Below are 16332 nucleotides of genomic sequence, written 5' to 3' on the forward strand. Positions count from 1 at the left end.
TAAACCAGCTAATGCACACGCCCCAGCAGCGATGGCGTGTGTGTTTCAGGGAATGACAAACCGCCATCCCTTACGGTAATTATTATTTGATTTATGGTAGTGCCCAGAGGTCCAACTTGCAACTGAGGACCCACATTGTGCTACACACTGTACAAACACAGAGTGAGACACAGGCCTGGCCCCAAAGACCCTACAGTCTAAACGAACAAGACAGCTAGAGGGTGGGATGGGAAACGGATGCACAGAGAGGTGCAGATCCTCCCAGGTATTTAAGTGCCATTGAAATCGGTGGGGGCTAGATGCCTAAATACCTTTGAGGATCTGGGCTGAGGGGTGACTTGCCCAGGATCTTGCAGGTCAGCGGCAGAGCTGGGAACAGGACGCCTGGGCCAATGCCCTATTGGACTAGGCTGCCTCCTTGTAAGCAGGTGATTACAAACATGAGCCTCACCCTGCAATTGAATCTTTGTGAGTGGACCCCGAAGGAAGTCACTGGAGCTCCATGGGCGGGCGGGCGGGGGGGGGGGGGGGGGAGCGCCTGTGTGGAAATCATTGTAGAGTTGGAACACAGGATTTGCTTTTTCGAAAGGCCTGTCTGTTTTCTAGATTCCTTTCCAAAGGCGCATTTGGAGTCACCTTTGTAAAAAGGTTAAAGGAATGGGACAGACAGGATTGGCCTGCTGTCATTTACCCTCTTTTCTAGGCTAAAAGATTTCATTCATTACAATTCTATAACATGAGCGAGACCTGGAGTCGGTCAGCATAATCTGCCGTGGATAATATCACAAAGCTGCTGGTGTTAATTATAAAAGAGACACAAGTGATTTATATCACTGAGATCTTTATTGTGAAAGGAGCGTCAGAGCTTTACATCACTTTAGGTGTTTTTTTAAATACGAGGAGTGGCCATTCACTCAATAAGATTACGATAGTACAAAGGGGCTTTCTAAAGCCAAGTGTGAGCAGGGTCATCCTTTGAGAACGGCTTTACTTAAGTAAGATGTTATAGTGAAATTCAGCCCTGTGCAGAGGACAACACAAGGGCTATGCACCACTTCAATCCCACTTCTGCCCTCAGGGCTCCCGCTGAAATCTATAGCAAAATTCCCACTGACGTTAGTCCTGCAGAATTGGGCCTTGGAGGGCCTGAGTGGTGCATAGGCCTTGTGTTGGTGGGTTCACACTAAATAATGATGGTTTTGTGTGGTATGTCAGAGGGTGTGAAACAATCGTCTGTAGTGACTTATTTAAACATACAGTGGGATGCTCAGGGTAGTCTCTCTGTGTCAGTGTGGTGTGGGGAGAGATCTACCCTGTTTTTTTTAAGTGATACATTGGGCTGCATTAAAAGGAAGACTTTCGTAGCTGCAGTTTGACCCACAGCCTCAGAAGTATTTAGGTGCCTAATTCCCACTGAAGTCAGTAAGAGTTTTAGGCGCCTGAATATCTTTGTGCATCTGGGCCTTTGTGACTAATCTGCCTGTTTATTCCAGGCTCTGAAACACCTGAGCTTCTAATACTGGTACTTGCAGTATTGCCAATTCAAAGGGTGCTGTGTACTACAGGTACTATTGTAAAGGTAAATACCGGAGTGTTGCAGAAGACTATTTATAATGGTGTCAACTGTACATAGGGCTTCAGTATCTGTTTTCTGGCAACGCCTTTGTTTCGTTCTCTTAATGGATACAAAGTTGTACTTCCATTGCTCTTCCATTTGGTACATTTCATTGTGCAGTAAAAATGTAAAGCAGCCATTACAGAGTTGCGTGTTTTGACAACTGCTCTTTACAAAGTCTCATTACATTATTCCAGAGCCGTTTCCCCACTTTACAGGATTCAGTGTAATCAAAATTGTTTTGCAAACTGCTTCAGTGAGAGAAAAAAAAAATAACCTAGGAAACAAGTATGCCAACTTACAAAAATAGACGAGAACATTTGGAGATCCCAGGTTTCAAAACACAGTCTCAGTGCTGGAGAATATGAGCTATAGTAGCTTTCGTGACTGATGAGACAACACTAGAATAGAGAGGAAACTAGATGGATGCAATGATCTGTTTCTAAGAAGTCTTTAATTATCAAGTCAAAATAAAAGAGAAACATTCTCCAAGAAAGCACGGCAGGCAGAATGCCAACATTTGATCTTGGGTTCTCCCCCGTTGCTGCAGTGAGCAGTGAATTGCATACTCAGGGCAGGGGGGGTCAGTGTTCACTCCTTGGGGAGAGCAGGTAGCATTTGCATAGCTGCCCTCCTCCAGTGGATCCAATTGGTGGAGCCTGCCTCGTTCATGGTCTTAGCCTTACCTCCATCCACTTTCAGGGTTGGGCTGGCTGGCTGGGAAACCACTGGCAGAGTGGAGTTGTGACCACCTACCTTTACTTTGAGATGGCATAACCCATGGCTGAATCAAGCCCTGGAGGATAGTGTAGCCACGACCTGATTCAAATCTCTCCCAAAGAAATCAGAGCGGCACAGTCTATATATGCCCTAACTAAACAGAATTCTTAGGAAATCCCTGATTAGAGCCGGAAAGTGCCTGGAATAAACATCACATACTCCAGAAGGGACCATCTCAAACAAGATACCATCATGTAACTCCCATACACTGGAAAGAAAGCAGAAGTTGGTCCAAGAAAAGAAATTACCTCACCCACCTTGGCTCTGTAATAAACAAACCACTTACATGACTCCTAGGACTAAGGAAACTTCAGAAAACCCCCAGTACAAGGTCCTGCATGCAGCAGGAGTCTGTGCCAGTTTTTAAAGGGCGTTTAGAGAAGAACGGCATGATTAAAGGGCCCATTAAAGCTCGACACAAAGCCCCTGTTAATGGTTTGCTCAGTGGTTCTATGTGGTGGTTTGAGGGATGGGGGCACAATCCTCCCTCTGAGGCCATTGTAGATCATGGCTGCAGCATGGCAGCTTTCCGGGCTGCTGTTATATGGAGGGTTTGTTCAGTGGATCTGCTGGTCAAGCTCCTTCCATAACGTCCTCCCTCTACCGGTGACATGAAGGGGCATGGACTGCATATTCATGGATAATTGGCCCTGACCTAGTTAAAAGAACACAACAAGGTCTCCTACCAGCCTCTCGAGTGAGTACGACATTGCTCAGCATTAGGAATGACATCTGCTTCCAGGAGAGACTGGGCAGAACTAACTTCTCTGCGCCGCAGTACAGATTCCCTGGGAGGGACTATCCCGGTGTGACACTGTCGCACATGCGATAAAGAGCCACCCTGTGACTCAGAAAGGAGACTTCCTCGGAGCTACCCCGTGCCTGGCTCTGCACCGGGTGTGGGGGAAGGTGGCAGGGAGAATTTCAGCAGGCACAGGAGCTGTAAACAAGTCAGGTCCTTTTGCTCTAGTACAAAGGCTTGTAAATCTAGCGCCACCACTCGTCAGAGACTCCCCATTGAGGGTGTGAGGGATGGGGACCTGGCTTTGAATTGACCAGTGGAGCTAAGCTGGATCTTTTCAGAGCGTCACACTCCTATGTATGCTCCCAAAAGGAATTCAGGCAGTAGCCTGTGCCCGGTCCTAAAGATTTGAACCACTGTTTTTCTTTGGCATATTCATCAGTGCTTCTAGTGTTCCTTATTTCATTCATTGGTCAATACCTGTCACCGTCACAGATAAAAAAAGAAAAGAGCCTTTATAGTGACCTATTGTAGAATCAGGCACTCAAAGCAGAAGTCAGCTTTTGTGCTGAGTGTATCATTATCTTAAATATCTCATGCTGCTGATGTACAGTGAAACCTGTTTGTAGGGCCTCAGCAGCACCTCATTTTGAGTAACCCCTTTAAAATATCCTCAGGATCTCCAGAATGATTTTGTTTTGCATCTAGGTAAAGACCCACTTCTAGGAGGTGACCGAATTCTGCTGATCCCAGAGGTGCTTTCACAGGTTTCATCGTACTTGAAACTTCACAGCTTCTACTGAAATATTTGCATGTGTCTATAGGTTTAGCAAAGTACGAAAGTGAAATCATTTTCATTGCATGATTATGCTGACAGAGTATAGCTTTCTCAACCAAAATTGTGTCTTTATACTTGACAACTCATCAAGGCCTTGTCGTCCTAAGGCCTAACATTCATCTTCAAATAGTTGTAAAAAAGTCATCTGGGCTGCAATACTTATAACAAATTGCCATAAACTTTTGCTAGCAAAATACACTGAAAGTTTCTGCTATAAAAACAGACTAACTCAGTAATTACAGAAAAGGCATCTCTATTACAACTACTAGCATTGGTAAAAAAGCTCAGCTTGTACGTTATGGCTCTACAAGCAGCTTGAAGCCACTGTGAGAATTACACCCACTGGGCCCAATCCTGCTCTCATACTAGGAGCAGGATTAACTCCATTCCAGCCAATGAAGTTATACCAGTGTAGAACTGGTGAAAGGTCAGGATCAAATCCTAAGGGACGAGGGTGAGAGTGACTCCTGTGCACAGGACTTATCCAGGTCCTGTGCACCACCTAAGTCCTTAAGGGTTTAAGTGGAAATTTTGCCAGGGTGAACTTCAGCCTTGAAAATGATCCTACCTAAATCAGTGGCAAAGCTCCTATTGACTTCAGTGGGCGTAAGATCAGGCGCTATTATATTAAACTATTGGAAGGTGTACATCTTCTTATTCAGGTGCTGAAATGAGACCGAAACTACTCTCCACCACTGGCCAGTCTCAGCTCTTGGGGTCTGGAAGCTCTCTGGTGCGGTCTTCCTCATTCTCTTCGGAGTAGGACAAGTTCAGTGCACTGGTCACTGGATGGATCCATGATGTCGTCTGTGTTACATGGCTAAATGGAAACAAGAAATGCCATTAGCATCCCCAAAGGAGTTATTTCAGATCATAAAAACAGGAGAAGTCCTAAGGATGCTTAGCCCCTCTCTGGAGGTCCCCAGTGTCTCACTGTTCATTAAAATATTTCCAGCGTAGGAGTGTCTCTTTCATTAAACATGAAACCTCACATACATTTATTTCCCATTCTGTAGGCAAAAGGAGGTACCTTTAGGATGTGAGAACCCCAAGTCAAGTTCCCTGCCTCAAATATTCCCCCTTGATTTAATTGAAAGCTAAGGAGAAAAGTGCTCTTGCAGCAAAGGAATCTTGGTATACCGAAAATACCCTGGAGGTGGTGTCTCATGAATGACCACGGTTACTGGCCACTAATACAGCAGCACTCTACAAACCGGAATGAACCAAGTCTCCCAACATTCCAGCAAGCTGAGAGCAGAGTGGCCAAGTGACTTGATGAGGTCAGAGAAGGAATCAGCCAGAGCTGGACCCAGGAGATTCTGGTTCACAGTCCCATGCTCAGATACTAGAGGATGGACTAGAAAGGTGCAGAATCATTAAGAGACTTCTCTTGAAGGTGAGAGAGGTACAGAAACCCAAACGGGAGTATTCTTAGTCCTCCGCTGGGACAAATTCTGGGCATGTTCAGGAGCCGGTGCTCATGCAACTAACCTGACTCACGTGAGTCGTCCCTACTTGTGTAAGAGTTACAGGATCAGGCCCTGCGTTTGAAATACTGCACCAAGCTGCTTGCATCATCTTGGTCTGCTATCACTAACTGCATTCCCAACCATACGAATGGCTAAAAAGAACCTGCTCTGAAAGTTTCTAAGATTTAGTGAGTGCAGGCAAAAGGGTCAGGCTGAGAATACTGTAAACTTGTGTACATAATGAGCGCGACAAAGCAAGTGAGATAATATCTTTTATTGGACCAACTTCTGTTGGTTGAAGGGACAAGCTTCACAGAGCTTTCTCAGGTCTGGAGGAGGTAATCAGCGTGTCCAAGCTGAATACAAGGTGGGACAGATTGTTAAGCATAAAGTGTTCAAACATGCTGTAGGAGACCACTTAAAATGAAGTGGGCAATTAAGGGTTAGCAGACAGCAGCATTACAAATTGTTGTAATGAGCCATAAAACCAGTGTCTCTCTTAAGTCCATGGTTTTTATGTTAAGTCCAGCAAAGTTATGAATTTAAGTTCTGAGGCTTATCTTGGGAAGGTGTTGTGCAGGTTTTCTTTGAGGACAAGACCAGAGAGGTCAGACATGGAGCGTGTGAAAAGTGTTCACCTATGGGTGATAGGGTATTTTTGTCTTTTCTCATATTTCTGTGTGAGTACATTCAAGACCCCTTCATTTTAAGTGGTCTCCAACAGCATGTGTGAACCCCTTATGCTTAACCATCTGTCCCACCTTGTATTTAGCTGAGACACTCTGGTTATCTTCTCCAGACCTGAGGAAGAGCTCTGTGAAGCTTGAAAGTTTGTCCATTACACCAACAGAAGTTGGTCCAATAAAGGATATTTCCTCACCTACCTTGTCTCTCTAATATCCTGGGGCCAACATGGCTAGAACACTGCAAATAACATACATAGTGCAAGGCCAAGCCCTCTTCCCCCACTACCCCTTAGGCACAAAAAAAAAAAAAAAAAAGATAAAATGATCAGTTGTGTGGATACCATCCACACCGTATGTGGGCAGGTCACAGCCTTCTGTCCCTTCTAGAAAGGATGTGCTGTTGGTAAAGGAAATACAGTTCTTTCCACTGTTTTTAGGCCTGCTAATAGATTCAGTTGTTGTTATAGGCAAGTTGGTGCAAAAAAGCTGACAAATCAGATGAATATATTGTCTTCATATGCAACAGCAAGGAAAATAAGTAAGACCAGAGGAACAGACATGCTAAGGAAACCCACAAGAGTCCCATTATATTACCTTACAACCCTGTTAAACAAGCAAATACCTGTGCTGCTATACCCTACAGAACAAAACAAAACAAAACAAAACATTGCAGTCCTGAGCAAATTCTGCCCTGATTGATTCTCTTTGCAAATCCACTGTAATCTGTCCACACTATGGACATCCATAGCACCCTCTGAGGTTAATGGGAGCCTGGCCTGTGTATCCTAATGCAGGCCACATTCACCACTCCACAACAGAAACAGTTCATAGGAAAGAAGCAACAAGGGTGGAATATGTAATAAGTAGTTTTGGGAGAATTTGATTTTTATTTTGTTGTTTCATTCAGATACCGATTTTTATCGATTTAGTATTTTTGGTTGTGTGAGATTATGGGTTTTTTAAGCGCTTTTTAACATTTTTTTCTATTTGAATTTTCACAATTGTGCAAAATTAACTGTGTGTGTATGTATGTGTGTGTGTGAGAGAGAGAGAGAGAATGAGTGAGAGAGAGAGAACAATTATTTAGTGACACCCGAACCCTGCAGGCGCAAGGAGGCTGCGGTTCTGGCAGGGCAGAGCAGAGATCCCTGGCCAGGAATGCAAGGAGGAGGACAAGCCCCTGGCTATAGGGGAAGCCACCCCACTGTCACCAACCCCAGGTCCACGTAGGGAGCCCCTGCATTCCCGCCATCACTGCCCCACTCACTTCACCCGCTGCAAAAGCAGGGACTGTCCCTGGGCAGGAGCCCTGCAGCTGGGAACTCGTCATTCTCCGCGTGGTCCTGGCTGGGATCTCTGCTCTGCCCCACCAGGATTGCAGTCTTCCCCACACCTGGTGCCTCCTGAGATCTAGATGCTTGAGGGTGCTAGGTGCAGGCGAGGCTGCGCTTGCTGACTGCAAGCAATGGATATTTTTTACATCTATTTCTGTGTATCCGATGAAATTAATGTTTACCAATGACTAGTGATTTAAATCAAATCCTGCCAAGCCTAGTAATAAGGTGAGTGATTTTATTCTTCAGTTAGTTATGAGCTGTGGTGTAGCATACACAGCAAAAAGGAGTATTATATGTATTCACAAGCGAATTTAAAAACACAGCTCTGGGGTTAGTGGTCCCATAAATAGGGAGTACTCCCTCGTGGCTAGAGGGAAAAGCATCTGCCCCATTGCTGGCCTGATTTACACTTTGTTTTGCAAATCCACTGGGCCAAATTCACCGCTCAGTTTTGCCCATGTAAATGACTGTAATTCTATGGAAGTTAAAGGACACATTCTGCATTTACACGGGTGGAACACAGAGCAGAATTTGACCCACTGATTTCATGAGGTGTAAGTGTGGGCTGAATCTGACTAAGTTTTATTAGTGTATAAAGATCTTCATATAAGACATTTCTCATCTAGATTTTTCCCCTTCACTTCATTCTCTTCTCTTAATACCTGCCGCAGCTTTGCTCCTTCTCTATTCCCCCCCTGCCCCCCCCGGTGTATTTGCATTGCACGCTGTCTCCTGAGCAGTTCTCTGAACAGTTTCTTCAAGTACAGTTAGCTTATGCAGCAATAAACATAAGGCCAGATCCTCGACTGGCGTGAATCGGGAGAGCTCCATGGAAACCAACAGAACTAGGCCAATTTACATCAGCTGAGGAACTGGCCCACGGTCTCTTAGGGCTGGTCTACACTGGGGAGGGGGGAGAGGGGGGGGGAATCGATCCAAGATACGCAACTTCAGCTACGCGAATAGCGTAGCTGAAGTCGAACTATCTTGGATCGAATTACCTGGGGTCCAGACGGGATCGATGGCCGCGGCTCCCCTGTCGACTGCGCTACCGCCGCTCGCTCTGGTGGAGTTCCGGAGTCGACGGTGAGCGCTTTCGGGGATCGATATATCGCGTCTTAGGGTACGTCTTCACTACCCGCCGTATCAGCGGGTAGCAATCGATTTATCCGGGATCGATATATCGCGTCTCGTTAAGACGCGATATATCGATCCCCGAACGCGCTCACCGTCGACTCCGGAACTCCACCAGAGCGAGTGGCGGTAGCGCAGTCGATGGGGGAGCCGCGGCCGTCGATCCCGCGCCGTCTGGACCCCAGGTAATTCGATCCAAGATACTTCCACTTCAGCTATGCTATTCGCGTAGCTGAAGTTGCGTATCTTGGATCGATTCCCCCCCCCCCGCGTAGTACACCCGCCCTTAACGAGACACGATATACCAATCCTGGATAAATCGATTGCTACCAGCTGTTACGGCGGGTAGTGAAGATGTACCCTTACACTCACTCGCCTTTACAATGTCTTGAGGAACAAGGCCGCGTTTGTGGGCTAGAACACAGATTTAATACAGCTACATTATTTACAGTAAGTCTCAAGCCTTGTTCTAACACAGAGCTGCAGTCTAAACTGGGGCCCAATTTCAGTTCTCAGTTCTAACTTCTGAGTGAGCAATGGGGCTACTCTGGATTTAAACCCCTGTAAGTGGGAGCAAATTTTGCCTTTGCGTTCACTTGCTCTTTCTTTTCCTGCACCATTTGATTGTGGTCTCATTTTAATACCTGAAGGTTAGCTTTTGCGTCAGTGTCTCGCAGCTCTGATTCACTGGTACAGGGATTATGCTGTTCTGATGAGATGAATGAGCTATGCCATTACCTTGTACTCACGCGTTTTACTCGGATGTACTGAGCTAGCACTAAATAGTGTGATGAGGACAGTACTGCTGCCAACCATGAGGTAAAGCTGGACCACAAAGCTAATTTAAGTTAAAACTTGAGCTGCTTTAACTAGATTACCCCATCTTCTGAGCTGGTAGCCTGTCAATGTATCCATTACTTAGTACATGGCCAAATCCTTCAATGGGGTGATGCCTGGAGAGGGACTGAGTAAGAACAGCAAGATTTGGCATATAGATTTAGCAACCTTTATGCTCACAAATAGCCCCAGTTAAGCCATGGGACGATTTACAAGAATAGGAGCCTTCAGTGAGCTCTTTAATTATTAGCGTAACAAGTGTGTACATTTCAAAGGGAACAGGTTTATAGCGATCATGCATAGACATTGAAAAGAGAGTTCTAATATCACATTTTATATGGGATTTATGAACAACATGACAATTTAACAAATCAATCTACTCGTTAAAATGATAAATATTAAATTATAGATGTGTGTATATACATTACATAAAAATTATGTGTGTGTTTATATATTTACAAATCTGGTTTTCAACAGGAAAAAATATTTGCCATATTTTCTAAAATGAGTTTTCTGAGATGTTAGTAGTTCCCCAAAGAGACTTTTTCTCTGGTTGGCAAGTTAAATCACTGTGTTTTAAAACTGGATATCAATCTCTACAATTCTGTGGCCCTGAAATTCCACTTGCCTGTGTAACGGCTGAAGGACTGAGCCTTAAACATGTTGATCATTTAGTACATTTTCTGAATTACTTACCTGATTTTGATGACCTGTAGAGTCATGGAGTCAGATGTCTCACCCTGCTAATACAGTATTTGTTCCCTACAGCACTATCTGAAGTGCTTTGTTCTGCCTAGTTTTACATAGTCATTATCCAGCTTTCCCTTACTGACTTTAATTAATAATGGAATCATTTTTAATTTTACCTTTTCCTTCCCAGTGTCCTGCACAGTCCTGTCCAACATGCCTAAATCCTGATCTATCACACAGCTATATCAAGTCTGAGTTAGCAGCCAAAGGTATAACAAAATCCTATGGCTGGAAATTGAAGCTAGACAAAATCAGAGTGGAAATAAGCTGCAAATTTTTAACAGTGAGGGTAATTAATCACTGGAACAACTTACCAAGGGCTGTGGTGGATTTTCCATCAGTGGTAATTTTTCAAGCAAGATTGGATGTTTTTTTCTAACAGATCTGCTCCAGTTCAAACAGGAATTAATTCAGGAAAGTTCTATGGCCTATGTTATACAAGGAGTCAGACGTAACCACAGTGGCCTTATAATCAATGAATCGATGAACCAGGAGCACACACTGCCAATCATGTGAATTAGAACAAATTGTGGGCTGGTTTAACAATGATGTGAATAAATGTCCACAGGTAATAAGGTGGGCCTACCCTACCCCCACCCAACATAGACTTCATTTTCTATTTATTTATCTATTTTAATAGGTTGCCTTTTTCTATAAACTTTAGAGCTGGGGAACAACTGACAGTGGATCTGATTTTCCCCTACCACTATGAGAGCTTGATCCTGCTCCTATAGTGCAGTCAATGCAAAAATTCCCATGGTGCAGGAGCAGGCCCTCAGTCAGCAGTAAAATCTGACATCAATGGAGTTACACTGGTGGAAAAAACGGTATAAGGAAGAACAGAATCAGGCCCCTCCATTTTAAAATACTTGGGGCCAAATTTTGGGCTAGTGTGCATCTGGAATAAATTCCACTGACTTCAATGGAGTGATGCTGGATTTGCACTGGTATAAGAGCAGGCTTTGCCCCTTACAACTGATAAGTGCAACGGGCCATTTTCTCTTTACAACCCTTTTCCAAACACCCTTATTAGAAGAACACTTATAAATAAACGTTAAGTCCAGATACGACGTCTCACATCAGAGAAAGACACAAACAATAAGCACAGATTATTTAGGGACAAAATAATTGTATACTGCCCTGCTATTTATTTTTAGTACTCATCAAGTGCTGTGGCTAAAGAGCTTGGACATAATCAGTCCAGTGAGATAATCCCAGATTTACTGGTTTGCGGAACATTCTCGTCTTAGAAATACATCCTCTATGATTTGTGTGGTAGGGGCATCAATAGAAGTAAGAAGGAGTTCAAATCTACCTCTAGGTTTTGTTTAACTGAAGGACCATGTTTTTTTGAAGTGAGACACTACTGTCAATATTGCAGAGTTTTGAAAAGGCAGCAACACCACACAAATTCATAACTGCAAACCATTTTCCATTTCAACTGTGCAGCATCCTTTGGCAAATGTTCTTGTGGAAAGGATTCATTTGACCACATTTTAGGAGCAATCAACTATGTGTTAGCTATATTTAAAGCTTTTTAGGTTTACAAACAAGTCAGCGTTATTGGAAGATAGCCAAGTTTATTGTTGGAAAACAAATATTTGAGCTGGGAATATGTCAGCATTTTGTTGTTGTTTGCTTTTTTTTTTTTAAAGAGTAGTAAATTGTAAGACAAATTTTATTGCTTGTACAAACAAAACAAGAGAACACAGTCTTTATTTTACTGGCAAAGAAACAGTAGTGAATTATTTAAATCCCATTATAATTACCCTCCTTATGGTTCTTACTTCCCAGCATGCAAAATGGTTTATTTCAAGAAGAGAATTTAGGACATTATCATAAGGAAAGAATGGTTCAAAGACAAATGGTTCAAAGATAGAGGGATAAGCTGATGAAAAATAGCTTGCGCATCTTTGCTAGATTTTGAGAATTAGTAAATTGTGTTTTTCACCTTAAGTGATAAAAATCTCCCATTTACATTACATTAATTTGTACAGAGCCGAGTTCTGTCACCTCTCAAAGCGTCATGGAAAGCCTTGTAGGCATCAGAACTGGTGCAGGTCACTTTGTAGGGTTCCCCTTCTGCACAGAGTCCATGTAATGCCCCATGGAGGCTTTTTCCATGCTATTGTGCTGGGAGACTGAATGGGGGTGGCCAATGTGAACTGGGGCTATTTCCCGTGGATTAACTGACCAAAATTCTCCACTGCATGACTGTATGAGTGACCTGCAACTTGCAAGAGAAGAAATCCTGTGCAAGGCCTGTTTGAGATTTTTGGGGGACTCTGGATGTCTCTCCAAACCAATAATCAACCAAACTCCCATCATATAAAGATTCATTATGGGCCAAATGAGTTCTGCTATTGACTTCAATGGGACCAGGATTCAGCCCTATTTGAATATAGAAAGACAGGTTCTCGCCTCATGTGAAGCCTATGCTTACCCTCTGAATAGAGTGGTGTTGCACACGATGTAAGTGAAGGCAGAATGTGTCACATTTAAAAACAAATGCACAAATGCAATGACAAAGGTAGCTGGGGTTTTTCTAAACCCATATCCTAGCAACCTACTCTGTTGAACTTGCATCAGTCATTTTACTGACCTGTTAATCTTTCGTATCCTTGATTTTGGATCTCCCAAATCTAACTGGCAATGCAAAATACAGTAATGCTTAATTCAAGATTATTGGTGCTTGATAAAACTTTAAATGATCTGTGCATAAATTAAAATTATTGCAAAATTACTCTAACTTTTGCTGACTGCCTTAAGGCAAAGGACTGAGGATGGGAAATCCCTTACTATCAAAACTGTAACCTTTGGTACTTTCAATGTTGCTGCTGAAACAGCCCGCAATGAAAACAGGATGTAGCAAAAGTTGTTGCTAGCAGCAACTGCATGATCATAAGGCTACACCCAGTAATACACCTTATGGCTACACCAGTAATACACCTGTCATGTTACACTGATTTTCTTCCCCCATATTTTATACTAGATCCCTTTACATACGAGTATGCTCCCAGGAGCAAATCCTGCCATTCTCCCCCTCTATATGCAGAAACACCTGGGTGCAGAGATCCCCAGATGCAGGTGAATTGGGGATGCCACTCAGGGTGCACACCACCTGCCAGGAGGAAATCACTGTGAGGACTTCCTGTGCACTGCCATTCAGTGAGGGCTTGGAGGTGGGGTAGGGCCAGGCTATGGGAGAAGTGGAGCTAGGGCCTGTGGATTCAATATTAGGTGGATTGCCCTACACAGAGCGAAGGTTCAGGAACCCAAGCCCCAATGAGGGTTGCCAATTTTGGTTGGACGTATTCCTGGAGGTTTTCATCACATGATATAATCTTTAATGAAAGATTAATCTTTAATTCCTGGAGACTCCAGGACAATCCTGGAGGGCCCCAATACATGAGTCCTTCCCCTTTCTCCTGCATGGAATCTCAGTGCACAGCCCCGTTTGCTGGGCTCCACACAGCTTTGTAGGATTTGCCCTAACTGCTCCCTTGGTCTCCTGCTCTGCCTCTTCTTTCATGTTTCCCCTAATGCTTTGAATGGCCTTTTGCTTTCCATGCACCCAACACTCCCCTTCTCCTTTAAACACACTTCTTTCAGGAAGCCTTCTAACTGCTCAACCACAATGCCTCTCTTTGCCTCCTTGCACCCAACTGTTTCCCTGTATTTTCTATTTCTCTGAGTTTCTCTGCAAGTCCCTTGGACTTCGATCAATACTGCCTTTAAGTGTTTTGTAAAGGCCTGTGTAATAATAAACAATAACAGCAGTCCTGCACAAAGCCAGAGTAACCATGTCTTTTGCTCTGCAGTGGTGCTGGTGGTGAGATGTGGGATCCTTCCCCCTACCACCGGGTGGCAGCGGAGTACCAAAGGAACCACAGAGTCTTACAACTGCAGAAGAATCTATTGTTTCTGAACTCCCCAGGACTAGAACTTTTGGCCAGTGGACCCAGTAATTGTAGATTTACTGGCTATGGCCCCATTCACTCCTTGCATGGTGGCACAGAGAGAAATCCCATGCGGCAGTGCTTTGTAGTTGGGACCCCCTGTGCATCAGATTGTGTCAGTTCTATTGCCCTGGAAGGCTGTGCAGAATATGGCACATATGGAGTATTTCACAAACTCAACATACAGGCTGCAGCTAATGTATAGTTAATGGTGCGGTATAAATAATGCAGCCCACACCCACTTTTATGTATCTATGATCACATTTTCTGAGATCAAAACTATCCCTTGGCTTTTAGGGAGACAGCACTTTTACCCCTCTGCTCTTATCATTTTGACTTAACCTTGGCTTTGTCTTTTCAGTGAAATCAGCTCTGACTGATTATGGTGAAACAGCAGTGTGGCCATCAACTCTTGTGGCCATTGTACACTGCTGACCCAGTCAAGATTTCTGACTCAAGAACCAGCCTATATGCTTTTGTAGCCTCTTTTAAAATGTCAGTATTTGGAAGCCAGATGTTAATTATATGGAGATTCTCAGTTAACTGAGTGAAGCTGAAAACATGCTGTTGCCATCTTATGCTGATGCTAGTGTTGGTGAGATCTGCAAAGAGGAAATTGTTCTCAATTGTTGTTCAGCTTTATAGGGGGATTAGATCAAATAAGTAATTGGGTAAAACTGGGTAAGTATAGTAAATCAATCTTGAGAACAGCTGGTGAAGATAATTTCCAGAACTCAGAACCTACAAGAACTTTGGGAAATAACGTTTTTTGTATTTATCAAAACCAGATTATCTGAACTTAAAGTAAACATTTTTTAAAAATAACTTCTGTTTAGTTTTTAGCTGGCTTGACTCTCTCCCAGGATTACATTTTATAAGAAACACCTGTAGGAAGGCATAGCATAGGAGTTGCAGATTAAGGGCCTGAGGTGCTGAGCAGCTTCTGGAAGATGGTTAGTGCCCTTAGTGCCCATTGGCTTCAGTGAGACTGATCACCTCCTAATGTGACACACAAAACCCCCAATCATGCTGTGTTTCTCTGAAGGGGCTGTGGGTTTAGTACTTAAATAATATAAAAGGAAAGCCCAAGAAGAGAGTCCAATTTATTCCTTGATTAAACCCATTAAACAGCAGCATATTAAAAGTCTATGGGCAGATTCATAAGAGGTAACCATCACTGAAAAGATCTTTTATTTGTCCAAATAGTGGTACTACTAGTGGTATTAATAAGAAGGTGCAAGCAATACACAAATGGCCTGGTCTGGAAACAAAACAACAACAATAATAGTAGGATCCAGTGCTGAGTAAACTGATCCGGTGCTGAGTAAACACTTGGAATTGGTGGTGGGGTACATGATCGTTCACTTACAATTCAAATCTCCCCTGGGTCAGAAGTGATTGAGTGTTACCACCATGTGAGGGTAGTTCAGTAGCCTGCGTGCAAGGGGTCGGTGGTTCCCAGTGGACATGTGACTACATCACAAAAAAACAACTCCCTGTGTGGTAACTTCTTGACAGTCTCAGCAGACGCCAAGGACTGTAAGGATTAGTAGTGGCCTCTTCCACAAAGTGGCAAACCCTGCTCCAAGAATGGAAGAATTAACAGGATTTTGAACTCACCAAGTTTCCAGTCCCTACATGGAAGTGACCCGGTAGTGGAGAATTTGGCCCTCAGTCATACCTGTGTAAAGCTGGAGTAACTCTATTGCAGTAAACAGAAATCAGAACTGGTTCCAGTCACTTTGGTGGGATTTATGAGCATACAAGGGAGAGAGAATTTAGCTCTAGGGTTCTGCTCACAGGGAGGAAATGTAAACTGGTACATGACCTGCTATGCCAGAACCTGATTGGGAAGTACAGTATCTGCAGAGGACAAAAGAATGTTTCTCCATTCTGGTGCCTGATATTGGAAAAAAAAAAATTTCCTGCCCCACCCCCCGCAAAAAAGCTACAACCCAGCCAGAAGCTGCTTAAAGTCTTAACATTCTTGTATTACAAACTCATGTTATCATAAAAGCCAGTGCCAAGTTCCCTTGTCTTACCTCTAAGGTTATTTCCCTTACAATACAAAATGAATTCACTGAAAATCAGAATAGATGAATTCACTGTAACCACATATACTGGGAGTTGAACTATTTTAAAAACTTTGATATATTTTTCATTTTTCAAGTAATTCCATTCTGCC

General features: G+C 43.5%; 1 protein-coding gene across 1 annotated transcript in view; it reads right to left on the reverse strand.

Annotated features, from left to right (window-relative positions):
* Positions 1-839: 839 nt before the first annotated feature.
* The window catches only part of STXBP4 (syntaxin binding protein 4), a 116664-nt gene continuing 101171 nt past the window's right edge, over positions 840-16332 (reverse strand). Inside the window, exon 17 of the mRNA XM_026654605.1 lies at positions 840-4795. Within this exon, the coding sequence (XP_026510390.1) occupies positions 4681-4795 (115 nt within the window). The 3' untranslated portion in view covers positions 840-4680. The remainder of the gene's footprint in view (positions 4796-16332) is intronic.

The sequence above is a fragment of the Terrapene carolina genome, unplaced genomic scaffold, assembly GCF_002925995.2.
Source record: "Terrapene carolina triunguis isolate 2854851 unplaced genomic scaffold, T_m_triunguis-2.0 Scaffold192, whole genome shotgun sequence".
NCBI classification, from domain to species: domain Eukaryota; kingdom Metazoa; phylum Chordata; order Testudines; family Emydidae; genus Terrapene; species Terrapene triunguis.